Here is a 27,279-nt window from a genome sequence, read left to right as displayed (position 1 = left end):
AATTATCTAAAATAAAAAAGTCATAATTCATGTCCCTTTCATACTATCGAAATAGATATTCAAAGTGTTAAATAACATTTTTGAAGTTTAGTTCATTACCATGGGACAGTTGTCCATGATAATATGAAAAGAGCTTTTGTCGAAAGTAATATTTTCAGAAGCAAAAATACTAACAGAATATTGGGTTATTTGACTATTCTCATTTTTATTTTAATGTGGTTTAAAAATGTGCCAGTTGTATTATGTGTAATTTTTCTTTCTTTTTCCTTCTTCAGTCTTTTTCTCATGGTTCTCGTCATATCAGACATTATGGCTTTGGTAAGACATTCTTGGATATTCAGTATAAATAAGATTGAGAAGCTAGTTTAATCAAGATAAGTATGAGTTCATTTCTGTACATGGAATCTTTAGATACTGAGTTATAAGTGCTGGAATAATTTACACATATAAATTTATTTCTATATGACTTATACAGTAAGAGTGCTTTTGTTAAAGTGTGAAAAGTCTTCTTTATTTTTTCTTTTCTTTTTTTCAATTTCTCATATTATACCTAGTCTTCTATGGTGCATTGTGTCTGAAAGAACTTCCGTAGGAAGTTAACAGAAAACCTAACTTCAGGTTTAGGCAATACATTATTTTTCTACTTGAAATGTTGATTATTTAACCATTTCCTCCGATTGAAAAAGAAAGGGAAAAGGAGGGAGAGAGAAGTGGAAGGAAAGAGGAAGTGGAGCTTTTCAAGTGGGAAAATGTTGTCAAAATGATAGCGCTAATAAGTGAATTCAGAGTGAGGAGCATGTAGGTGGGCCTTTTGTACGCAGTGTGTTAACAAAAAGAACCTATTTTACCTGCAAGTTTAGGGGTTCCCAACCCAGGGGGTCCCCTCAGGTTGGATGATTCACTAAATGGACTCAGACTCACTGAAGATGGCTATATTCACAGCTATGGTTTATTGCGGGGAAAGGATGCAGATTACAATCTGCCCAGAGAGGAGACACAGAGGGCAGAGGCCAGGAGGGTGCAGGCGTCCAGGCACAGAGCTCTGTCATCCTCTCCCTTCAGAGTCAGGACAGCATCCCTCTTCCAGCATCAGCGTGTGGCAGTACACAGAGCACTGCCAGCCATTGTCACCAGAGCCTTGTGTTCAGGTTGTTCCCATGGCTGACCTTTCATCTCCATGACCGTTCAGTGACCAAGGGCCCATGCGTGACAGTCCGAGGGCCCAGAAATACCTCTCAGGAGCTAGGCAAGCCCAGAGGGAGGCTCACTACAGACTGATTCATTTGCCTCTCAGCATAACCATTATTGCTTGTCTCGTTTTCAGTCCCTATAAGTGTATTCCTAGTATCACATGAGCTCGCTCATCTAGGGGAAATGATGAACAGCATAGACTGAGGAACAAGAACAGCAATGATCGGACTGTCGGACCTCAGAGGGAAAGTAGGGGAGGGTGGGGACAAGGGAGATAGATCAACCAAGGGACTTGTGTGCTTGCATATGAGCCTAACCAATGATCACGGACAACAGGGGGAGGGGGGCTTGCGTGTGGGGGGGATTGGGAGGGGAACGGGGGGAGGGGGTTGATGACATATGTGATACCTTAATCAATAAAGTAATTAAAAAAAAAAAAAAGAGCTAGGCAAGAGACAGGCCTCTCTTTGGATATGGTTAAGTCTTTACTATGCTAATCCTATGCTAGAAGTGATTAGAGACAGCAATTACAGTAACTTCTCACATTAGATTCCTAGTCATTTGATTTAGATGAGAGCATCTTTGTGTTGTATTGAACTGGATTTTCAGTACAGGCATACCTCACAGATATTTCAGCCTCAGTTCCAGACCACCTCAATAAAGCAACATCACGATAAAGTAAGACATAATCTTTGCTGGTGAGACTTTCTTGTCTTTAATTTATTTTTAAAAAGCACACACACAATATCTGTGAAGCACAATAAAGCAAAGTGCAATAAAATGAGGTGTGCCTCTATCTGTCTGAAATTGACCACACATAACATTAGAATAAATCAGCTTTCAGTTTTACTCACAACGTGGCAATAGGCAAGACATATTAACAGAAGGGAATTTAAATTCTGATTTCAAATTTTATATAGAGTCAAATTGTTTAACTTAGAAAATGATTTGTGTCTAGCTTCTGCTTACTCCGAAGGCATCATCTCTCACCTGTCTCTCCTGTTTTCTCTACCCCAGCCACACCTTGGACCTGCCAAGCTCTACCTGAACTGTTGACATTTATATAGTTTACTCCCTCTGTCAGAAACATACTTCTCACATCTCCCCAATCTCCTCTTTCACTGACTCTTACTTTCACTTAGATTTTTAGACTTTTTACTGAGCTGCCCCCCCTTATATTCCAGGCAGGGTGTGTTCCCCTTCTTCTGTGCCCCTTAATGGCCTGAGTTTTCTAGTAGTCACACTCATCACACACACACACACTGGTAACTTGACAGCATCATTCACCAGATTATACACCCTCTGAAAGAGCATTTACTTCCAGAACCTAACACCGTGACTAGCACATAGTAGGTGGTCAGTGAATATTGGTTGATGGATGGATGATATGGCTTCTTTTCACTGAGGTCTTTGGTATTATTTAATGCCTTCCATAAAAGTTGATTTTCTTTATTTCTAGTTATTAACAAAATTCACTTTTGCATGCATTTGATTGAATGGTAATGCTATTTCTGGCTTTTAGATGATTGCATGTTTTAGTCAAAGCAAACATTTCAATAAGAGACAAATTCTTATTGATTCCAGTCATATAGTGGTTCTGAGGAATCAGAAATCTGAAACACATAATCCTAAAACAACATTGTTTTTCTGACTAAATCTAAACAGCCTTTGTTTTTCATGGAACCATCTTTGTTTTATTTTATAGCATTTTTTCTTCTTGGTCAAGGATTATGGCAGCTGGCTTGATATTGGAACAAGGTATAGTATATATTCACACAGAAATTCTTAACAGTCCAGTGGAAAAAGTAAATTGATATCTTAGTATGTATGGAAGATGCCAAATTGATTTTTGAGGTAAGCATAGCAAGCAACAGTTATTTTAAGCCTCTGGAAGTGAAACCTATCTCTCAAATTCTTGGCACTAACATATTAGCAAATGTTTTCTTGGGATGACATGTGTATATCTGTTAAGTGTGGAAAGAAGGACAGGACGGCAGGAAGGTGTAGGGACACAGCCTGAATCCGGGTGTTGAGATCACACCACAATCTGTGTTCTTATCATCATTCCATCTCTCTTTAGAAAAATGAAACTGTTCAGGTTACAGTGTGAATTTTATGTGGCAGTTTTAATTGGAGGATGGGTTATTTTGCTATAGAAACACTTCTTACACCTGAAGAGAAGCCAGGTTAAGCAGGGACTGAGAAAAGTTAAGAATTATTGAGGAAGGTATCAAATTGGTATAATAATTAGTATTAAAATGTCATTTATTGCCCACAGTGTATTTTGAGTTGTAGGTATATTATTTCATTAGTTCTCATGACAGTAATTCAAAGAAAATATAATTATTTCCATTTTACAGAGGATGAAACTGGCTCCAAAAGATTAGAATTACACAATAATGTGACATAGCTGTTTTATTCTTTTGCATTGTATATATAGATCATCCTATATAATAAAGAGGTAATATGCAAATTAACCCTCACTCCCTCACAAGATGGCTGCCTATGACCAGGCCAGCAGGGGGGTTAGTGAGGGACGACCAAACGACTGAACAGGCAGGCTGGGTGGGGCCACCAGGCCCATGGGGGGAGCTGTGAGGGGCAACCAGGCCAGCAGAGGGGGCAGTTGGGGGCAACCAGGCAAGCAGAGGAGGGCATTTGGGAGTGACCAGGCTGGCAGGGGGGGCAGTTAGGGGTGACCATGCCGGCATGCAGAGGCAGTGAGGGGCAATCAGGCCAGGTGGGGGGAGGGGCAGTTAGGGGCTACCAGGCAGGCAGGTGAGCAATTAGGAGCCAGCAGTCCAGGATTGTGTGAGGGATGTCCCCAAATGGGTCCCGGATTGGAGAGGGTGCAGGCTGGGCTGAGGGCCTCCCCCCACATGCACAAATTTCATGCACCGGGCCTGTAGTCTATAATAATAACAGCGTAATATGCTAATTACACGGATGTCCTTCCAGACGACCTTCCGGACAAAGCCGGGGCTACGAGAGAAGCCCGGGTCCCAGGTGCCAGAGGGAAGCCAGTGCTGGCAGCCAGGGGAAAGAAAGCCTACTCTTGCATTAGGCCTCTAGTTTCTTCAGAAAAAACATCACATAGTGGATACTCACAATGTGTAAAGTATTCTCGGTCATCGGCAAGGACCCAAAAGTGAATGAAATTGCCGGCCTCGAGGCTTAGTGATGCCCTGTGGCTGGAGAGAGACTCACTCATCAGGATGTGGGGAATTCAGGCACTGAGTGGAGGGTCCTAATGCATAACTTGTGAAGGTGGGGGTTGTTCCAGCCGGGAAGCATCTGACTGACACCTGGCCGTGCATTCAGGGAGATTGTGGTCTAGCACAGGCTCCGGAGCATGATAATTACAATGCAGGCAGCACCGGGTAAGGGCTGTGTGAATACCGAAGGGAGGCCAAGGCCACTTCAGGCTTCAGTGACTGAAAAAGCTGTGCAAGGTCTGCATTTAAGCTGGGCCTTCAGTGGAGGATATAATTTCAGTTAGTGGACTCAGAGGTTTGCAAAGAGTATTTTAGACAGACAGAGTGGATAAAGGCAAAGCTATCGAGGTGAAAAAGCTTAATGCTTGTGTTTGTGAAGTGGGATAAATTACTTGGATTTCAGAAACCATACATTTTCTAGAAATTTCTAGAAAACAGCCTTTGAGAGCCTTAAATTGAACTCCCTTGCATACAAAGTGACAGTGTACATTCTACTGGCCTATAAGTGAGGAGCCATATATATTTTTTAAAATATATTTTATTGATTTTTTACAGAGAGGAAGAGAGAGGGATAGAGAGTTAGAAACATCGATGAGAGAGAAATATCGATCAGCTGCCTCTTGCACATCCCCTACTGGGGATGTGCCCGCAACCAAAGTACATGCCCTTGACCGGAATCGAACCTGGGACCCTTGAGTCCGCAGGCCGACGCTCTATCCACTGAGCCAAACCGGTTTCAGCAAGGAGCCATATTTTTTGGTTCTACTTGAACTTTGGTATTTTGGATGTTACTTTCACGAGTGAATCATTGCCTGGGAGTTAGGAATCTTGACTGCCTTTGTTAAACAAGTTTACTCTAGGGTGAGGTAGGGGAGGGAGGGAAGGAACTGTGTCTAGAAGTGGAGGCACTGGCTGAGTTAGCACTGCCAGGGTCATTACAGCGTTGCCCTGTGGGTGCCTGGTGTCACAGCCTTAGCAGCCAGTCTTCAGTTCTCTTCCCATTCCCTAGAAGTCACTCTGTACCACCAGGCATGGCTTTTTCCTGCTTCCTGCAGGGTTACTTCCTATGCTGGGAGGCCTTTCACTAACTTTCACTTTCGTTTTCCTAGATAGATTTTTTTTTTTTAATTATAGTAATGTTTGGGTCAGATAAACTCACAAAAATTCTTTTTAAAAAACACCAAAAAATTATCCTATATAATAAAAATGTAGTATGCAAATTGGTGGAATGACTAGTTGGCAGGGAGCGGGACCGGCGAGCAGGCAGCACCAGGCCAGCCAAGGCACATGCCAGCAGGCAGAGGGAGGGAACGGCAATGGGGGGGGTGACCAGCGGTAATGGAGGGGCAATGGGGGGTGGGGCCAGCCACTCACCATCCCCAGATTGGCCCGCCCAGTTGCCTCCTGCAGAGGGAGGCCACCAGTGGCAGCAGTGGCAGGGCGATGGGGGGTGGGGCCAGCCGCTCACAGGTGCTGTCCCCTGATCAGCCCACCTGGTCGCCTCCTTCAGAGGGAGGCCAGACTGCGGCTTAGGCCCGCTCCCCCATGGGGAGCGGGCCTAAGCCATCAGTCGGACATCCCCTGAGGGCTCTCGGACTGTGAGAGGGCAGAGGCTGGGCTGAGGTACCCCCCCCCCCGAGTGCATGAGTTTTCGTGCACCGGGCCTCTAGTGGTAATATATATATATACTAGATGCCCAGTGCATGAAATTCGTGCACGGGGGGGGGGGGGGTGTCCCCAAGCCCAACCTGCACCCTCTCCAATCTGGGACCCCTTAAGGTATGTCCAACTGCCCGTTTAGGCCTGATCCCGGTTCGGGCCTAAACGGGCAGTCGGACATCCCTCTCACAATCCAGGACTGCTGGCTCCCAACTGCTCACCTGCCTGCCTTCCTGATTGCCCCTAACCACTTCTGCCTGCCAGCCTGATCACCCCCTAACCACTCCCCTGCCAGCCTGATTGATGCCTAACTGCTCCCCTGCCAGTCTGTTTGCCCCTAACTGCCATCCCCTGCAGGCCAGGTCACCCCTAACTGCCCTCCCCTGCAGGCCTGGTCCCCCCCAACTGCTCTCCACTGCAGGCCTGGGTCCCCCCAACTGCCCTTCCCTGCAGGCCCGGTCACCCCCAACTTCCCTCCTCTGCCAGCCTGGTCACCCCTAACTGCCCTCTCCTGCAGGCTTTATCACCCCCAACTGCCCTCCCTTGCAGGCCTGGTCCCTCCCAACTGCCCTCCCCTGCTGGCAATCTTATAGTGGCCATCTTGTGTCCACATAGGGGCAGGATCTTTGACCACATGGAGGCAGCCATCTTGTGTGTTGGAGTGATGGTCAATCTGCAAATTACTCTTTTATTAGATAGGATAGAGGCCTAATGCATGGGTGGGGGCCAGCTGGTTTGCCCTAAGGCGTGTCCCGGATCAGGGTGGAGGTTCCCTTGGGGCGTGGGGCGGTCTGGGCGAAGGGCCTGTGGTGGTTTGCAGGCCGGCCACGCCCCCCAGTGACCCTAGCGGAGGCCCTGGTATCTGGGGTTTATTTATCTTCTACAATTGAAACTTTGTAGCCTGGAGTGGAGCCAAGCCTCCTGTTTGCTCCGTGGTGCAGTCATTTCTGTTGCTATTTATTTACCTTCTATAATTGAAACTTTGTAGCCTTAAGTGGAGGCCTGGGCTGGCCAGGGTGTGCGGAAAGCTTGGCTTCCTCCATCGCCAGGGGCAACCCTAACCTCCTGCTCTCTCTAGCTCCATGGCTGCCGCCATTTCTGTTGGGATTTATCTTCTATAATTGAAACTTTGTAGCCTTGAGTGGAGGCCTCCACCCACCAGGGTATTTGGAAAGCTTGGCTTCCTCCATCACCAGGGAAACCCAAGCCTCCCTCCTGCTCGCTCAGTGGCTGCAGCCATCTTGGTTGGGGTTAATTTGCATACTCGCTTCTTGATTGGTTGGTGGGCGTGGCTTGTGGGTGTAGCTGAGTGATGGTTAATTTGCATATTACTCTTTTATTAGATAGGATATATCATAAGATTTACCATCTTAACCATTTTTAAGTGTATATTTCAGTATTAAGTATATTCACATTGTGCAACCAACCTCTAGAACTTTTTTATCTTGCAAAACTGAAACTCTTTATTTGCCCTTGCCCCAGCCCCAGCCCCGTTCTCTTTTCTGTCTCTATGAATTATGCTATTCTAGGTACCTTATCTAAGTGGAATCACACAATATCTGTCCTTGTGTCACTGGCTACTTTCACTTAGCATAATGTTCTCAAGGTTCAGCCATGTTGTAGCATGTGTCAGGATTTCTTTCTTTTTGAATCCTGGATAACATTCCATTGTGTGTATATACTAGGAGCCCAGTGCACGAATTTGTGCACCTTGAAAGGAACTGTGGGTTGCGAGGCTGTTGTGGGCACAGGGGCAGGTCAGGGCCCATCCTCTGTGCCCCTGCCTGGCCTTTCCCACTGTGGCCCCCAGTCCCCTGTCTGCCGACAGCTCCGCTCCTGCCGCCGCCGCTCCCACGTGCTGATGGTCCGGCCCCTCTCGCACCCACTGACGGCGCAAAGTGATTGGGACCAGTGCCAGCAGATGGTGCAAGCGCTAGGTGGGACTGCGGCGCGTGGGAGCAAAGAATTTTCAGTAACCGCCAATGGCTCGCCCCGATGACAGTGGCCAGTGCTCCGCCTTGGTCTGGCACCCCGCTCACCTGCTCCACCATCCTGCTGTGGCCGACTCCCGCCATGTTCCTCACGCACCCCCTGGTGGTCAGCGCACGTCATAGTGACCGGTTCTGTTCCACTGTTCAATCTATTTGCATATTAGGGTTTAATGTATATAGATCATTTTAATATATATAGATCATTTTAATAATGAAATTATCAGTGGATACTTAGGTTGCTTCTACCCTTTGGCTATTGTAAATAATGCTGCTGTGAACATGGGTGTGCATTACCTGTTTGAGTCCCTTCTTTTGGTTCTATCAGATACATGTACCCAGAAGTGGGATTGCTGGATCATATGGTAGTTCTATTCTTAATTTTTTGAGAAACTGCCATAATGTTTTCCATAGGAGTCATACCATTTTACATTCCTACCAACAGTACACAAGAGTTCCAATTTCTCCACATCCTTGCCAAACCTTTTCTGCTTCTGTTTTTGTTTTGTTTTGATATAGTCATTCTGATGGGTGAGAGGTATTAGCTCATTGTAGTTTTGATTTGCATTTCCCTAATAATTAAACATGTTGAACATTTTTCATATACTTGTTGGCCATTTGTATGTCTTCTTTGGGAAAATATCTATTCAACTACTTTTCCCATTTTTAAATGGGTTTTGGCTTTTTATTGTTGAGTTGTAATAGTTCTTTATATACTAGTATTCTGCATATTAACCCCTTATCAGATATATGATTTACATATATTTTCTCCTATTCTGTAGGTTGCCTTTTTCCTCTGTTAATTGTGTCCTTTGATGCACAGGAGTTTTTAATTTTGAGGTAGTTCAGTTTAGTTATTTTTATATTTGTTACCTGTGTTTGCTTAACCGAGGCTTTGAACAATTGCAAAACTTGCACATAACATCTACTATGATGTTCTTCTTGGTACTATACAAGTACTTGTATAGTACCTCTGGCCCATTCCTTGCGCTCCTTTATACAACTGTTGTGGGAATAGAGTGTTCATCAGAGAGGAAATAATAGCGAAAAGCAAGGCTGCGGAGGCATAAAACAAACCGTGAGCATCATTCAAACCGAGGGGAATAGCATGAGCATTAGCACCCGAAGGCTGAGAAAGCTGCGACGGCCCTCTCTGCAGTACGAGCCGCGAGAAAAGATGTGAACTTGCGTGTCAGTACTTTACTGAGTTATGACACGTATTAAAATCCTATTAATTAATGCTAGACAGGGTAAGAACTGCTGTAGAAACATTTGTGGCTTTTTACTATGGGAGCTGACCTATACTTACTATGACCATATGTCTGGGTTCACTTGGAACAGCCCTGGTTTATGCTATTGTCCTGGAGTATTCATGACACAACATTAAAAATCCAAAGTGGATGGGAAGTTGATAAAGGCACAGCTGGTTAATGAGTTATGTGAAGCCTCAGTTTATCTCAGTCTCAATGCTTCATCCTCACAGGTCTAATGCCCGTAAGTTATATGGGATGCTTGCCCTGGGAGACTTCTCGAAGGCAGATTTAATAGAGGATTCCAGAGCTCAGTTCTGCTCACCAGGCTGAGGCATTGAACCAGCCAGCACAACTTCCCCATGCACTTTTCTGGCATTCCCGCTGAAATTTCTCCCTGCCCTGCTCTGCTTTTGTCTTCCCTATTTCTTACTGTTCTGTCCCAAAGATGCCCACTTAATAAAGGAAGGTGATTACAGAAGGCAGGGTAGAGAGTGAAAGGGGTAGGGATGGGGAAACGAAATGAAATCTGTGTTAGTGAAATGGACTTTCCAAAGGGGATTGTCCCAGTTGATGCTGCAAGGTGAGGTTTTTGCTGCTGCTGCTGCTCTTGTTGGTAAGTTAGAATTCTAGAACTTTCCCTTTGTTTCCCATTCAGAAGACATGGCGTATACTGCTGCAATGAGCCATGAGATACATACAGGTCTATGGTTAAGAGTGATTCATGCATCTTCGTAAGCATCTGAGTGCTAGGGAACAGCTTCGCTAATGGGGGGAAGTATGTTTTAAGACTCAAGAATCACAGCATTATATAATAGGGTTCACATATCAACATTTCATTATTCTGCCCAGCCAGTGTGGTTCAGTGGTTGAGCATCGACCTGTGAACCATAAGGTCATGGTTTGATTCCCAGTCAGAGCACATGCCCTGGTTATGGGCTCAATCCCAGTGTGGGGCGTGCAGGAAGCAGCCGATCAGTGTTCTCTCTCATCACTGATGTTTCTATCTCTCCCTCTCCCTGCCTCTCTGAAATCAATAAAAACATTTTTTTTAAAAACTTCATTATTCTACTTTTCCTATTCTTTATTTGTGAAAGTGTTGCTTTTAAAAAGTTCTGGTTTTCTAATTATTCCTATGTGAATGTCTATTTGAAAAGCTGAGATGCTTCTTGTCACGTTGCAGATATTATTAAATTTATTGGAGTTCCCTTAGTGGGAACCAAGTAATCTGAACTGCGTTCCTACATTGGCCTCCCTTTGCGACAAATTTTATTTCCCAGCTCCTTTGTATCAGTGATACTATTCATAACATCAGCCATTTCATGCCTGTTATTCATAGCAGTGGAATGTTGTCCTACTATCCTTACTAATGTATTGCTTTATAAATATAGAAATGGTGAGAGTGTGTCCCAGCATTTTGGAGAGGAATGGGAGCTAGCCACCCCCATTAACGTAGTCTCACTTGTATCTGGAATGTTCACAGTGTCAGCGTGGTGACCACAGCTGGTTTTCAAATAAGTTTGAAAGATTCCTCAGCTATTAGTTTTGGGTTCATAAATAGTTTCTTTAAAAATAAAGGCCAGAGTACAGGGGCATGAGACAGTATATCTGTTTATAGGGGTAGTCCAATAGGTTTCAAATGCATCTTCAGAGCAGATTTTACCAGAATGAAATTGAGGCTCTTGAAAGGGTGACTGCAGTCAATATGATCAGCAGAATCGGGCTGTGAGTTCAGTGTCTGGGGAGAAGCCATGGTACCAGGGCGCTATTGACGGCCGTGTGAAAAATGTCCTGCCCGGCCGTAAAACTGTGCTGGGCTGTGACAGCTATAATTTTTTTCTTCTGATCTTTTACACTGTCTCTTCATTCATAGCAGGTCATAAACTTTACAGAGAATAACCTTTTATATGGTGCACTAAGAGAGGAAAAAATGCCTTTGAGGTTATTTTCATAAAACATATTTAAATTTATGTTCTAAGTGTATTTGATAGGGAGTGAATTATAGTTTCAGTTGATAGTGGTGTCGATTGGACTTTGTTTTCTACACTCACTATTGTTACACCTTATTAACATACAAATGACAGCTAAAATATCTTTCCTCTTTAGATATAATGAAAATTTCTGACTGTACTCAATAATATGTTAAAAGCATCCTAAATATAATTACTAAGTACCATAAAATATCTCTACTCTTACAATGAATACCAAGCTTTATTAAAACCAATAATTCTCAATCTTTTACTTACCCAGTACATCTGGCAGATATGACCTGCCCAGTACACTGACTGGGGAGAATACAGCCAACCTTTTATCCCTTCTGTACAGGTTGAAAAGGCCTGCCTGGTGATTCCATATGCCCCTCCGACTCCCTCTCTCTACCATCACACATGCACGCCTTGAAAATCACTGATTTAAATGATGTCAAAATAGTCATGGGGGGAGAGTGGGAACAGCCGAACTCATTTCAAGTTGAAATTTGGTACTCCTTTAACTCTCTGTGCTGAGATGACACAGACTTGATTGATGGGAAATATCAGGAGCGGAATGCCTTATGGCTCGATTGCATGAAGATAATGAGTTTTACAACTGTTCCCTGCCAATAACATTAGCTTAAATGAGGCAGGAGTTAGTCATTTCAGGCCATTGTAAGGAGATGAGTGATCTGATGAGAAAGTGGAACTTGGTTTATGGTCAAGGAATGGGTTTGGATTCTGCTAATGTAAGAAACATTCAAACCTGTGAAAAAAATTTTGTGAGTTTATTTGAGCTAAACTGTTGACAAATGCCAGGAAGCAGAATCTCAATGGATTGAGATAATGCTCCGGAAAATGGCAGTTTTGCACCTTGTTTTATGCATTACAATCAAAAGAGGAGATGTAAGTGGGCTATATGAAATCCCTTGGCAATAGATTAGGGAGAAAGCAAAGTAGGGGAAACCACTGGGATTGGATAAAAAGTAAAATGATAGACACATACTTCTTTTACTTAGGTGAGTGCAGGATAGTTAATAGTCAACAATTAGCTCAGTAGCAGTGAGGGGATTTGTGGGCTCCACAGAGGGGTGCCTGTGCTTTGAGGGTTCCGAAATAAAGAAAATTACTTTGACATTCCAACAATATGTTATCATAGATGCAAAAAGACAATAGACAGGCTCAGTTAAGACCTTCGTCAGGGAAGATACCATCCTAGGACATACATGGCTTTTTAGTTTTAAAAAATTTTTAATTTTAGGCCATCCTTTGTGGTTACTTTAGGTCTCTGAGTTTGCAAGGCTGCCATGCAGGCTTTCCCTGAGCTAGTCAAGTTAGCATATATCCCCTTTTGTTCACATGTTTATGATTTCTATTTTAGGGGAGTCTGATTTCAGTCCATATTTAACCTGCTTGAGTAATATAAAACAAAAGAAGGTTTTTTTTATTACAAATTACTTGTTTTTTTTAAATACACTTTTTATTGATTTCAGAGAGGAAGGGAGAGGGGGAGAGAGATAGAAATATCAGTGATGATAGAGAATCATTGTTTGGCTGCCTCCGGCACACCCCCTACTGGGGATCAAGCCTGCAACCCGGGCATGTGCCCTTGACTGGAATCAAACCTGGAACCTTTCATTCCACAGGCCAACGCTCTACCCATTGAGCCAAACTGGCTAGGGCACAAATTACTTGCTTTAATAGCTTATTTAATAAATAGTAATCAAAGGCCCACGAGACCTTGTATTGGACCTCAGAGATGCATTGGGGGAAGAAAGAAAGACCATCATCCCTGTCCCCTTGGCAGTCTAGGGCAAAGGTCACAAATCCAATATCCTATCACGTGTGTTTTTTACAGTGAAAACAAAAGTTTCAGAAATTCTACTAAATGTTAATATTTGTTTAGCAATTAAGGATCTGACTTTATTGTTTACTTTTTAGGTCAGGAGCCTACCCTAGACCATACCTCAATTTCTAACAGAACTAGTTCTAAATTTCTGTTTTTTAGTTAGTCAACCTTTCCTTTCTACTGCAAGTTTACTTTATAAGATGAACCTAGAGAAACATTCCAAATGAGAATGTCTTAACCAATGTCCTTCCAAAGGCAATCTCACCAAACTGTCAAACTTTCCAATCGGAGGCTCTTGCTTAAAAGCTGTAACATCACCAAAAAATAAGAATAAAATCTGCTCAGAGTAGGGAGCCCTTCTTTTCTGGCCTTGGGGGGCGGGGGGGGCCTAGCCTGTGGGCGACCACCTGACAGCATGCAAAGCTGTGCCTGGTTTGGCCAAGGCCAGCGATTGACATTTGGGAGCTGTCCACCTAGTGAAGTGGAGTTATCAAAAAGGTGGGAGGGAGACCTGTCAGCCTCCTTTCCCTTTTCCCCTTAATCTTCTTGTCCCTGAAAGTAATCGTCCTGTTTTACTCAACTGGACCAAGACAAGTTCTCTGAGGCTAAACCTGGGAGCCATTCCTGGAAGGGGCTCCTGTCACCAGCACCCGGAGGACCTGTTTGCTGGCGGTAGAGGCCAGGATAGGGGAGAAAGCATGTCCTCCCTCCATCAAGCCAGCCTCTTACAGGCCTGCCCAAACATCTCCCTCCTGTTGAAGATGTGAAACGTGAATCTGTTATAAAGGTAGATAGTTAAATGCAAGTCTGGTAGGCTCTGTAAATAAATACCGTGCCAATCTGCACGTGTATCAGTGCGCGGGGCCTCTGCTGTATTGTATGTTTGTCAGATCTATATCCTAAATTTCTTCCCATACTTCTAAATTTATCATCAAACCATGTTCTGTGTAGGCAGTACAATTTCTGTGTTTAAAAGACAAACTGAGAATTGACTGTTGCTGATAGACAAGAAATGGGACTGAGTAATTTTAAGAGTATTCATTATTCTTTTTCTGAAAGTCAGGGAGACACTAGCTTTGACGCTGAGATTAATAAAGAGATGTGGGTTTTTGTTTTCTCCTTTGTTTAGATTCCTTGACTAAAACTTTCACTTCACTGACTTTGAGTTTGGGTAACATTTTTCTTTCTTTGTGGCTGGTAGTTTTGTCAGAGTACCTGTAACTTAAGTCAAAGCATAGACTGGAGTGTCGGGATACCTAACCTGATACCTGATACCTAACCTGTTGGGGAGTTTGTGGATATTATTCAGAGGGTCCAAGAATCAGGGAACATTATCTTTATTTTTCTAAAAGCTAGATTTTGAAATTCAGTTTCTACTGGTAACAAAGACACAGACAGTCAATGCTAATACCAGTCAGACATTTTTATAACATGCTCCAGTTGTTGGAGACATCTCAAAATATTACTTATGTTCATCACTATTTCTATTTCAGATTTGTTTCTTAACATTTTGATATCTGTTTCAAAGTCATTGGCATCCTTTGTAATTCTGTGTATACAAACATTACTTAGAAGAATCTTATGCTTTTCCTCGTGTGTGTTCTCTCTGCCTGTGACACCTTTGTCTCTTCTGCAGCATCAGCCACTACGTGATTGTCATGTGCATGACCATCGTTCTGGTGTTTCTCAACGGCCTGGCCCAGCTGCTCACCACAAAGAAACTCAGACTGTGTGGCCAACCTAAAAGCCATCTCATATGACGTCACCGAAGCATCCTTCCATATCTGGGTCCTGTTTCTCATTCTTCTTTGAAACTAAAAGCTTATCAAGGATTCAGAAGGAAGATGGGTTTTGATGTGTGGTACATTCTGCTCCTATAAAGAAAATTACACGTGGAATTCAGAACTTACAGGTTGTCTGGAATAAAGGAGCTTCCGTTATCTTTAGTTTCTGCATGTGTTAAATTTAAATATTGATTATGTCTGTGGAAGGCCCAGTAAAGCATTCTCCAGGTTCCTGTTTTCCCTTGAGCTGGCAGCTCTTCTTTCTGACAGTTCAGAGCACCTGTAACCATCTGGTCCCCAACCTTACGGCTCCCTGTATCATCAGAGGAGAAGCACTCCTGGGGGGCCTCCCCATCACTTCCTGAATCACTGCAAGAGCTGAACCTGATCGAAATCTCCAGGTGGCACCATCAATATTTATCAAGTCTCAGAACTGGTTTTGCAAATAATTCAAACTACTAAACGGTAACACCAGGAAAACTATCAGGATGTGTTATTTAAATTTACTAAAGCTTCCCTAGAAAACAATGTTTGCAGGTGTTTGTAATTTTTCTTCAGAATGCAACAATATTATCTTAAGCATCTTAGTGCTGTTTCTGGGGTTTTCAAAGTCAGCCATCTAGATGCAGGTTTGACCTTCACCTTTTTCTTTTTCTTTCTTTCTTTTTTTTTTTTTTTTTTTTAATTTCTGGATTCTCATGGAATTCCTGGAGATAGAAAAGTAGAAAATACTTGGTGTTCATGTCTTATCCATGGGGGGGGAAACAGAGGAGTTGTTTTTAATTATAGATTCATATTTGTTAACCCCATAGCTTTTACCATGCATTGTTTCGACAGAATTCTTTAAATCCATGGCTAAACTTTCTGACAATATCATACGAATCAGAGTTAAAATTGTTTCTCTTTCTGTTTGTGAGATTCTAGCCCAAAGGCCTAAAGTCCTCTAATTAAATTTAAGTTTCTATTTGTAAACTAATTCTTATGGACCAAATATTTTGAGAGTAATTTTTATTTGGCTTTTTCATCAAGGGACCTTTGCATGTCACTGTAGAGTTGGCCTTTTGTCCATGGTATGTCAGTAGATTTTTGCTAGTACTAAGTTTCACTGGTCTGAGTCCCATTTTTAAAAAATAATTGCTTTTGAATTAAGTTATAGCATTCCTAACTCACATTAATGGTGAGGAAGCCCTCTGCAAATAAAGTTTTCAGATTGGCAGGTTAGTGAACAAATACAATTTAGAAGATTCAAAAATCAGTTTGGCAGTATGTACTTGTTTAATTTCTGTTTATGATGAAGTATAATTATAATTTATTTATGATAGTACTTCATGGTATACCAGCAAAAGCATTACAGTATAAAAGAAAAGAAAGGTGTATTTTTGTCATTGTAAGACCTCATGCCTCAGTTTGCACTGTAAAATCTAGGTGGACCACTGAGGCCCGTCGGTGGCAGACAATGACATTGGCAGAGAACCACGAACTTCCTCATTGTCTCAAAGGATTTTTAATCAGTTTTTCCACAGCTCAGAGAAAACTGACTTTATAAACACTTAACTCTTTTTATATCATTTTTGCCTTTTCCTTTTCCCAGATTTTCAGAGGAATTAATGAATATTTTATTACAACATTATAAAAGGTACTTGGTGCTTTATTTTGCTCTTCACAATATATCTTTGTCTTCATATTGTTTTGACACAGAGTGAGTTTACAAAGCAGGAGCCCATGCCTGCAGCCGGGGGCTTGCCTTGCTCCACTGTCTGGACTGGACCCCTCAGAATCCCCTGAGTTTGTCAGAAGGGCCTTTTCTGTTGCTCAGTTTATCAATATCTTAAAGTGTCTTTGAAATGCTTATTTTTATATTAAATAAAAGAAAAATAAAGAGATAAGTAAAATGTACTTCTGTTTAAGGCATTTACATTTTCATTTTGACTATGAGTACCAGATTTCCAAATCAAGACTTACACATTCGCTGAATAACACTCTTTAAATTAGGAATTGCTGTAAGAATTAAGTGGGGGTATCCAGTTAGGAAAATATTGAACCATAAAAAAGCCATTCTGTGTCCCATGCACCGAGACTAAATCTTGGAGGACACGCTAAGGACTTAGGAAGGTAACTGCAGCCTGTCCACAACTTACCAAATAGATAACATAATAAAAAGCGTTCTCTGATCAAATGTATTTGAGAAACACTGAGTCAAAGTTAAACAGGTGTATTTATGGTAGTACTTAGGGATTTAAGTTGGTATATGCATTGAGATAGCAGGATGCCAAAAATGCCCACTTGCTTGACCACAGACCCTACCTCAGAGTCTCCCTTCCAACTGGTAAACACTTCAGAAATGTCCCCATATACTTATTTTGCACTTAAATCCCCAGTTTGTCATACTGTTTTGAAAAAAGGCTGTTGTGTGCTTAATTGAATCTTGTTTTCCTGAGAGCTGGAAAACTTTTCATTTGTACCCTTAATGTGGGAAAACTTTAAAATGTACTAGCAAGTTTCCCTGCCTCTCTCTAAATTATGCCTGTTCTCATCTGGTCATTCCTGCGGGAACCTTCAGTACATCCTCAGCAGCCCTGTTAGAATTTGTGCCAGGCGTTGTTCTAACTGCTTTATAAGTACTAACCTATTTAATCCCTGTAACCTGTGAAGGAGATTATACCATTTTACAGATGGGAAAACTAAAACACAGGATGATTATAAATAACTTGCCCAAGATTCCCACCACTAGTAGGAGGCTTAAAAAAAAAAATGATTGTTTACCCCTAACATTCTATTCTGGAATCAGCACAAGAGCATTTGGGGATTTTTGCTTCTGAAAATGTAGTCACTGTGCCTAAGCAGCTGATGTGAAAACTAGACTTTTTCAGTTGTGTGCGGGTAACCAAGTGTAAATGGTATAACTAGGAAAATATACTTTCGAAGTTGCCTACGTGTATACAGATGGCATGGGGCACTCTGACACCAGATCCTTAACCTTCATTTTGAGGCATAATGTCAGCTGTCTTCCAAATGGCACATAAAGCAAAAGGAAAATGTTTCCTTCCTTTTAAAAGGAAGTGAATATTGGCTGTCTGTTTTTAAGCACTTGGACGTTTTTTAAAGACCTAGATACCCAGTACACTTAGTATAGTGGCTTGAATGGTACACCCCCAAAAAGATATGTCCACATTCTAACCCCAGAACCTGTGAATGTGACCTTATTTGGAAAAAAAGTCATTGCATATATAATTAAGGGCCTTGAGATGAGATTGTCCTGGATTATCCAGGTGGGTCATAAATCCAATGACAAGTGACCTTATGAGAGATGGAAGAGGAGAATATGCAGACGCAGAAACGGCCATGTGATGATGAAGGCAGAGATGGGAGTGCTGCTGCCACAAGCCACGGAACATGGAGCCGCCAGAAGCTGGAAGGGAGGAAGCATCCTCCCTCAGAGCCTTCGGAGGGAACACAGCCCAGCCAATTCCTTGACCTAGGACTTCTGGCCTGGGACTGTGAGAGGATACATTTCCATGTTTTAAGCCGCCCAATTTGTGATAATTTCTTGAGCAGTCCTTTTTTTTTTTAATTGATTTTTTGAGAGAGAAACATCAAGCATTGATTTGTTGTTCCACTTATCTATGCTTTTATCAGTTGCTTCTTATGTGTGCCCTGACCGGGATCAAACCCAAAACTTTGGTGTATCAGGACACGCTCTAACCAACTGAGCTACCTGACCAGGACCAATAATGTCTTAGGAAGCACGCATTTGGGGGGATGGATGTTCAGAATCATCAGCTATGTTCTGATGGCATGACTAGCTCATCATTACTAGGTCACGAATTTGAGTACCCTAGTTCAATTCACCCTGTTCTGTGAATATAAAAATATTTGCACATAAAACTGAAGGTAGTTAATTACTCTTTCATGTCTCCATTGCTGACGATTTGGCTTTTCTGGAACATTCTTGCCATATTTTCCTGGAAGTAGTAAAGAGGTCCTTACTATTTTCCCTTCAGTATTTTTGGTATCTACGTGTCAGGACTTGAAATGAGAAAGTTGAAAGCTTGTGTTAAGTCTGATTGTCCTTTAATGTTTCCCTGAGGGGCTTGATTGAGAAGAGCCACCCTCCCCACCGCTGCAACATCCCTGGCCTCTTTCAGAGAAACTTTCCCACAGCAGCCCTGCACACGGGTCCTCCCAGTGCTGATCCAGACTTGGCATAGATTAGACAGACGTGCCACCGCAGGCCCGTGACAGGGCCTGGCACTCTCACAGGAACATTCCCTGGGCCTGGAGTGAAGCCTTCCTTTGTTAAGCTGTGAGTCTTGTATAATGTTAACTGACATTCTGCTTTATGAGATCTTATCTCGTGTCAGTCTGCTGGCGGCAGCTGCTATCCTAATGCTTCCAGGACCTCGGAGGCTGACCAAACTCACCGGGCCTGAGATGGAAGAATAATGAGGTGAGGGCCTGTTAGCCATCCCCTGGGTCTCTGCATTTGAGAGCTTGTGTGATGGGCTCCCTGGTCCCCTTCATTTATCCGGTGGACCTGCTCCTCCAGGAGGCTGCTGACTCAGAGCCAGAGCTGGCTTCAGGCGTTCGGCCCAGTGCAGTGAACAGTTGGACTCCTGTCACTGCATTGGCTGTTTAAGTAAAGGCCGGTCAGTGCCTTTTCCTGCAAAGGACTGGGCCCTCTCTGACCATTTCTGGTTGTTCTTCCCCTACCCCAGCCCCCAGCTTTTGTGACTGGCAATTTGAAGCTCTGGCCTTGCTCTTGAAAATATCTTGAGGTGCAGCAGTCACCAGTACCATCACCCCATTCCCCACCTCATCAAATTCAACTTTTGCAAATTGAGCCAGTTCAACTGGCTGTCAACAGAGCAATGCATTTTCCTTCAAGAAAAGTCACTTCCTTTCATGCATTTTCCATCCTTCCCTCCCTTCCTCCTTCTGTAGCTCCCTTCATTGAGCCCTTGTGTGTCCCCTCTGAGGTTGGATTAAGGGACCTACAATGGTTAGAGATCCCACCCTGGCTTTACAATCACCCTCTCCTCGGGCTCTGCAGGTGGACAGAGGAGTTAGTGAGAGCATGAGAAGAGAGGGGGATCCAATGGGTTCCCTGGACCAGTTTACCCAAAAGGGTCAGAAAAAAATGAAAAATGGTCAAAAGCCATCAGAAGAATGGACGTTCCTCTCCTTTCTCCAGTGCTGATTCCTGCCCCTTCCTGTCCCAATCAAAAGTGTATGACTGCAAGGGAGGGAGACGTGTAGAAAGCTCATGGAAGTGATCTTAGCAAGGCCACCAGCAGCCCCACGTGGCCCCACCAGTGGCTGTCCCTGTCGGTGTGGTGCTTGACCTCCCCCTGGCCTTTACCTCTGGCGACCATCTAGAGTTGTATGTTGGTGCTGTTTGCACATGGAGAGACCATGGCGCTCATCTCCTGATCCCAAAGGCAGGCACATTGACTTGCTTTTGGGGGGATGGGGTATGTTGCTATCCATGAAGATGATTCTCCTTTCTCCTTCTGAGGGTAACTTCCTTACTTGGGAAGCAAACCCCAAACCTTGGCCTTGTTCACTCCATATTCTAAGGAGCTAAGAAAACAGAATCAAACAGTCTAAAAGGAACAGTGCCATCACTTATTTTGGAAACTCCAGTGACTTTGTAGGTTTTCATATAGGCCATTGTCAAAATGACTCTGAGTTCTTATCCTTTATTGCATAATGCTTTTCCGTTTGAATAATTAGAATCATGATATAGCCAAGGAAGAGTATAAACTTGTTCTGAAACTTTTAAGCAGAAAATTCCTGAAGCTTTGTCAAGGCTATTTTTTGCCTGCTACTACCACCTAAATAATTGCATTTCCTTTAAGTAAAGTATTTGTAAAGTCCTTTCATTTCTTCTGTTTCTTTTTAGAGCAGATGGTCTAGATGGTCTAAGCCTGCCCAAGGATGGTTTGATTTATGCTTTCAGGCTTGCGACACCTTAGAAGGAGAATCAAGTCCATGGAATCCCTTTGTTGTATTGATGCTACTTTGAATCTCTGCTGTCACCATTGGCAGAGACGACCAGGTCCATAAAGGCAGGCGGCACCTTGTCAGGTATTGTCACCGCCATCATTGTCATTAATAGAAACCAGGCAAATATTGGAAGAGACTCTCCCAGCCATTCAGCAGGATCCCTGTAGATTGTAGACTCGTGGGAACAACAGCCTGGGAGCACAGACTAAGTGATGCTATTGGAAATGTAATATGTGCTGTTGGGGGGAAAGTGCATTTAAATAGAAATAACTATGACCTTACTGTCTTTTTAAAAGCTCGTCCCTCACCCCTCGGGGAAAATCCTTCTCAGGCCACACTGTCTGCACATTTGCAGTAGTTATGGCTCCACACTGGTCTGTGATGACAAGGGTGTCGCCTCCTTCTTACTTCTCTGGCAACTTCTGATGGGCCTGTCAAGTCTCCAAAGCAAATTCCTTCTGGAATGTCTTTGGACAGTGGCAGTAACAGACCCAGAGCGATGGAGGCTATTGGGATTCTCTGTGTGAGGAGAGTACATTGGGTACGTTTTGAAGTAATAATAGACATTTTAAAAGTAGATTCCTCTCCAACTGGAAAGGTTTGGTTGTTTCTCTCTGCTCTTGTGCCGGTACCATATAAAGTCATTGGTTAGTTCTTGGGGCCATACAGTCTGTAGTAATGAGACATAAAAATTTTCACCTGCTTCTGAAATTCAAGGAAGGCTCAGATTGCTTAAATGTGTACCTTCTGTAGAATTGATCATCCTGGGTCTTGCTCACATTGGCTGCTCAGACCTTTTGTTTTACTGGGGGAAGGGTTCCAACAAAGGGGAAGGAGGGCACATCGCAGAGATGTAGGGAAGGTGCTTGCCTATCAGTCTAGCCTGGGGAACAAAGATCATAGGCTGGGGGCGAGGAGGGAGACAAGGCCACTGCAAGCCCGAAAAATCCTGAAGGCTTAATTGGTTATGCTCCTAGTTAAAATCCCCAGAGACAAAGAATTCTCTCTCTCTCTCTCTCTCTCTCTCTCTCTCTCTCTCTCTCTCTCTCTCTCTCTCTCGTGCTCACTTACCTGCACTCACTGTGCACCTCCACAGCCACCTGGCCTTAAACAGGCACATCGTCATGCAGTCCCCCACACTCAGTGGACTACAGCTGGGAACACAAACTGAGCTAGCCAGATTAGCCAGATGCTGGACTGAATGTGCAAACATGGAGCGGAAACTCTGGGCAGTGGCTGTAATCCTAGCCCTGCTAAAGACAAAAGGGACTTTTTCAGTGGTGGATGGAGGGAGATGGAACCTTGGAAGGGAAACCCCTTAATGTTGCCTCATCAATAAGCTTTCCATGATTCCTCTTCCTCCCCTGGGGGCCTATTTCTGTGGCACCTCAAGAGGCCCTCCTCTACCAGCAACAGGTAGGGACTCAGAGGACTCCCCACCGGTAACACTTTCAGCACCAAGTTTGTGGTAATTTGTTAATAGCAGCCCCTGGAAACCAATACAGCGTTTACCATTTCCTCTACAGCAACCCTGCTTCAGAGCCCCGTTGTCTCTTGCTTGGATTGTAGCAATAGCTTCCTGTCTAACTGGTCTGTCTGCGTCTGGCCTTGCCCCACTCCCTGAGGTCTTGTCTCAACACTGCAGCCAGAGGGACCCTTTAAAAATATAAGTCAAATCACATTACTTGTTTTTCAAAAACCCTTCAGGTGGTTCCCATCTCATATAGAGTAACACCCACCATTCTCAGACTACAGAGCCTACTTCATTTGGCACCTTTTTACTTGTCTGACTTTACCTCCGACATGCCACTGTAGTAACAGTAGCTTCCTTGATGTTCCTTAAGCATACTAGCTATGTCCTGTCTCAGGACCTTGCACTTGCTATTCCATCTGCTTGCGTTGCTCTCCCCTCCCTCCCATAGCCACATGGCTTATTCCTTCACCTGACAGATGAGACCTTCTTTGACCACTTCTCAAAATACCAACCCTCCAACCTCACTCACTTGTATGTCCTAGTCCTCTGTTGCCCAGGCCAGGCCTTTAGCTGTAATCTTACTTCCCCATTCTAACTAACGTAGGTAGGGCTGCAAAAGCCCGGAAGTAAGGAAACAAAGAATTTAGAAATATATATAAGGAGTAATCTCATTGTATAAGTTGTTCAGGCTTTGGATCTTCAAATCCCCTGAGCCAGCAGCGCTGCTTTAAATAAAGGGTTTTTCCTGAATCTCCGGGTACTTGTTGTGTATTTTCCGGTCGCCTGGTAAATTCTGCAACACTTCCTACTTCCTCCATGGTGCACATTAACTTCTGACATATATTTTCTTGCTTAGCTGTTCAATTGTCTATCCTCCCTGAGGACAAGAATAGCTGAGGTTTTTTTCACTGTTGTGTCTCCAGTGGCTAGAAAAGGCTATGGCACATAATGGATGCTGAAGAATATTTGCTGAAGAATAAATGAACCCAGCATCCCAAGTTAGTTTTATATGTACAAACATTTACTCCATTAAAAAGTCATGCACTGAATTGTAATAAGCAATCACTGAACTCATTCCTTGGATTTCATTCATATTCTCTGGAGACAGGATGCTTCCCCTTTTCCAAATGTCACTCTGGTGAGCCACTGAACCAAATGTTGGCTTCAGTTGTGATGGGACTCTCACGCATTCCAGAAAGGGAGGCCTTCTCTCCATATCCGGGTTTCCCCGTCCCCCTACTTTAGAACGAAAGGAAGGAAGGGATCCAGTGGGAACTTGGTATTCCTTTAAAGGGCGTTTCCAATCTAACAGTCTTTGACCCCAGCTGTGGGTTTAATAAAGTACATCCGTCTCATTCATCCCCCAACTCTGTGGTCCCTCTCTTCTAATTCTTCCTCTCCCCAGTCACTTCCTGTCACAGCAACCACTTCAGAATTAAACTCCAATTCTAAAACAAATGAAGCAAGGCAGGAAGGCGGAAATGAATCACAGGCATATGGGAACAGTTTTGTTTGAAAGCATGATCAGCAGTCTTTGCAAACAAGCTGTGGCCATATGTAGGAGGAAGGTGTGGGGGAGTGTTTAAAATACAAGTGATAAACTGTGATAAATGTCGGAGTTATAAAGAGAAGGCTCACTAATGATTGGCTTGGATATAAGAAGTGATACCTTAAAGGTATCACTAAGGAGAAAAGATATTGCTGTATCTTCTTTTTTTTAAATCAAAAGATCCCTCAGGGGTACCCTTTGGTGAATTAAAATTCTTTTTGTTTTTTAAAGAAACCTGGTTTGATTTAAGAGAGGAAGGGAGACGGGGAGAGAGAAACATCAATGATGAGAGAGAATCATTGATCTCCTGCTTCCTGCACACACCCTATTGGGGATTGTGCAGGCAACTTGGGCAAGTGCCCTGACTGGGAATTGAACCATGACCTCCTGGTTCACAGGTTGATGCTCAACCATTGAGCTACACTGGCTGGGCTGAATTAAAATTCTTGCCATGTATTAGCAAAGAAACTATGGACAGTTGGTTGGGACTTGTTTCTTGGCTAAAACCTAGGTCACTTGAATTCAAATGTATTGGTATAACCAATAGAAAGTTATTCTTAGAACCAGATCTATTGCCTCTAAGTTCTCATCCCTAAGGAAGGCAGACACGTGTGTGTGTGTGTGTGTGTGTGTGTGTGTGTGTGTGTGTGTGTCTTTTATTGACTAACCCACTTAATACTAATTAATTATTTAGTTCTGACCAAGTGCCAAGCACAGTGCTAAGTACTGGGTGTTCGATGGTGAGCAAAAATTCTGCATATTAGGTGGTAAGCAAAAGTCATTTCAGTTCCTCCCTCATGGACCGTACAGTCCAAGGGGAACATAGTAATTAAATAGTCATGCAAACAAATGAAAATAACAGCTGTGGTTTGTGCTACCAAGGAGAGCAGCGGTCTGTGATTCTGTGATGGGTGGATGCCTGACCTAGTCTGGGGAATCAGGAAAGGCTTCCCTGAGGTGATGATTGACTTGCAGCTGGGAGATGAGCCATTTAAGAGGAGACATGGGGGTGCACAGACAGTTCATGGCTGAAGGGGTGATGTGTGGAAGGGCCCCAGAGTAGACAGGGTTGCAATATATTCAATACAAAAGAAGAGAATGAAGGGCAGTGCCTCTGGAGCTTGGTGGTGAGAAGTCAAGAGACAGGAAAGAGAGATAGTAAGGGGCATGACCACCCAGTCCCTTATCGATTATGCTAAGGGTTTTAGTTTTACTGTCAAGAAGAAGTGTTGGAAGGGGGATGGGCAGTTAATCAAGAGCATGCTCCCCCTAGGCTTTCTCCTCTGCCCCTCCAGTCAGGCTCACAGAAAATGTGCTGGAGGGAGGTACACGTGGTAAAAATTGGTTCAGGGGAATCAATCCCTCATTTGACCAATGAGTGATTATTACGTGGCAAGCACTGTTCTCGGTCCAAGGGAGTGGAAGATGAACCAGAACGTTACTGATCTCCCCTTGTAAGGTTTACAGTCTAGGTAAGATGCAACATGCATTGTAGTCACATGATAAATAATTAATTGCAATTGACATAAACCAACAAAAGAACAGTGTAGCAATAACCGTGGGTGGGAGTGGGTGGGGAAGCCTCAGGGAAGGTTTCCACCGAAGGCAAAGCTGACTAAATATTATTGGGAGGGTTATTGGAAAGTCACTGGAAGCTTCCATTAGGTTCCTGTTTTCTACCCCCACCTTTTACTTCATCAGGTGACCTTGACTCATGCTTTCTTCCTCTGTATATAAACAGCAGTGAGTGGGTAGCAAGGCCCAGTGTTCTCTGGCAGAAGCACAAAAGCCCCCTGTTCGGAGTGGCATGGCTGTGAGACATCTGTGGTGATAAATGAAACAATGAACTGTCACGTCCTGGGCAGCTCTGATGTTGTTCTGTGTCTTTCTAATCCCCCAAGAGGGTAGCAGTATTGATATTTCTAAATTAACACCCTTTTCCTTACTAAACCAATTACTTCCAACATGTTACAGTTCATCACCCCAAACCAGTTTGTTTGTTTTTTCAATCAGTTGGAGACAGAAAACCCATAAGCCGTTCATCAGTGTGTGATGCTGTTGGCTTCTCAGTGCCGCCACCAATTTGGGTTCTCATCCTTCTTCGTACTCTTAGCCCAATCTCTTCATAAACTAATGTGTTTACGTAAAAACAAGCAGCAATTCTCATTTATGTATGTCGTGTAGAAACCAGCCAGATCATACCTCCCAGAAATCTTGGGTGTGGTTGGTCGTTCCTGAAGATAAAGCCTAATGTTGTTGTTTCTCTGAATTGACCTAGCCCTTTTCCGAAAACACTCCAACCAGGTGCCTACTGTATTTCCACAAAAGATTATTGTGTGGCTTTGAGTTCTAGCTGCCTCACTCAATAGTACATTTAATATACTTGATCATTCTGATTGAATTCTACCTCAATCACTTAACATTATATATCTTGAACAAGTCACTTAAGTTCTCCAAGTTTCCCTCTTTTTCGTCAGTAAAGTAAGGATTAATTATATCTGCTCTGCCCTTTTGGTCTGGTGTGAAATCAAATGAGAAAATATTTGTGAGCATACTTTGTAAACTCTAGATCAGTATTTATGTGTAGACGCCATTATTACTACCAGGTATACAGGGTAGAATCGCATTATTGACTCTTTCCTCACCCCTTCCTGTAACTAGCCATTTGCCATGTGACTTTGCAAGTCTTCTTTGGAAGAGGGAGGGTATATTCCCCTGTCTCTTGACTCTAGTTTGCATATATTATTGGCTCTGGCCAGTAGACTGCAGCAAAGCGGCAGTGTGTGGTTCTGAGCCTTGGTCCTGAGGAGCCAGGTGTTTCTGGTCCCAGGAAGAGGATGAGGGCACCTGGAGCAGAGCCACTGTAGTCTAGCTGCCCCAGCTGAGCCCAGCCTAGACCTGCCGACTCCCAGCTGCCTTCCAGATACATGGGTAAGTCCACCCAGGCGAGCAGAACACCCAGCCAAACCATGTGAACCAAATAAGCACGTATTGTTATATGGCACTGAGGTGTTGCTATAATTTGTTATGAGCATTGGTATAACAATAGTTGACTGCTACATCATCCACCTATCCAGCCATTGGTTCATTAAGAATATGGCATCTTCTAGGGACAAAGACAATAGATACCAGTTTTGAACAGACTTTTCTTTCTCTCCCTAACTCCTCTATGCTCTTCCTTCCTTGGCCTAATTTTCAAAAGTAAATGGCCTTGGGGGGACGAGGACAAATATGTGATACCTTAATCAATAAAGAAATTAAAAAAAAAAAAAAAAAAGTAAATGGCTTGCCGAAACCGGTTTGGCTCAGTGGATAGAGCGTCGGCCTTCGGACTCAAGGGTCCC

General features: G+C 43.4%; 1 protein-coding gene across 1 annotated transcript in view; it reads left to right on the top strand.

Moving 5' to 3' along the window:
* The window catches only part of PIGN (phosphatidylinositol glycan anchor biosynthesis class N), an 82,105-nt gene extending 67,037 nt beyond the window's left edge, over positions 1-15,068 (top strand). The window contains exons 28-30 of the mRNA XM_028157610.2: positions 276-318; positions 2,897-2,949; positions 14,759-15,068. Coding sequence (XP_028013411.2) covers positions 276-318; positions 2,897-2,949; positions 14,759-14,882 — 220 coding nt within the window. The 3' untranslated portion in view covers positions 14,883-15,068. The remainder of the gene's footprint in view (positions 1-275; positions 319-2,896; positions 2,950-14,758) is intronic.
* Positions 15,069-27,279: the final 12,211 nt, after the last annotated feature.

Source organism: Eptesicus fuscus, chromosome 12 (assembly GCF_027574615.1).
Source record: "Eptesicus fuscus isolate TK198812 chromosome 12, DD_ASM_mEF_20220401, whole genome shotgun sequence".
NCBI classification, from domain to species: Eukaryota; Metazoa; Chordata; class Mammalia; order Chiroptera; family Vespertilionidae; genus Eptesicus; species Eptesicus fuscus.
This window is presented reverse-complemented; position numbering and strand designations above follow the sequence as displayed.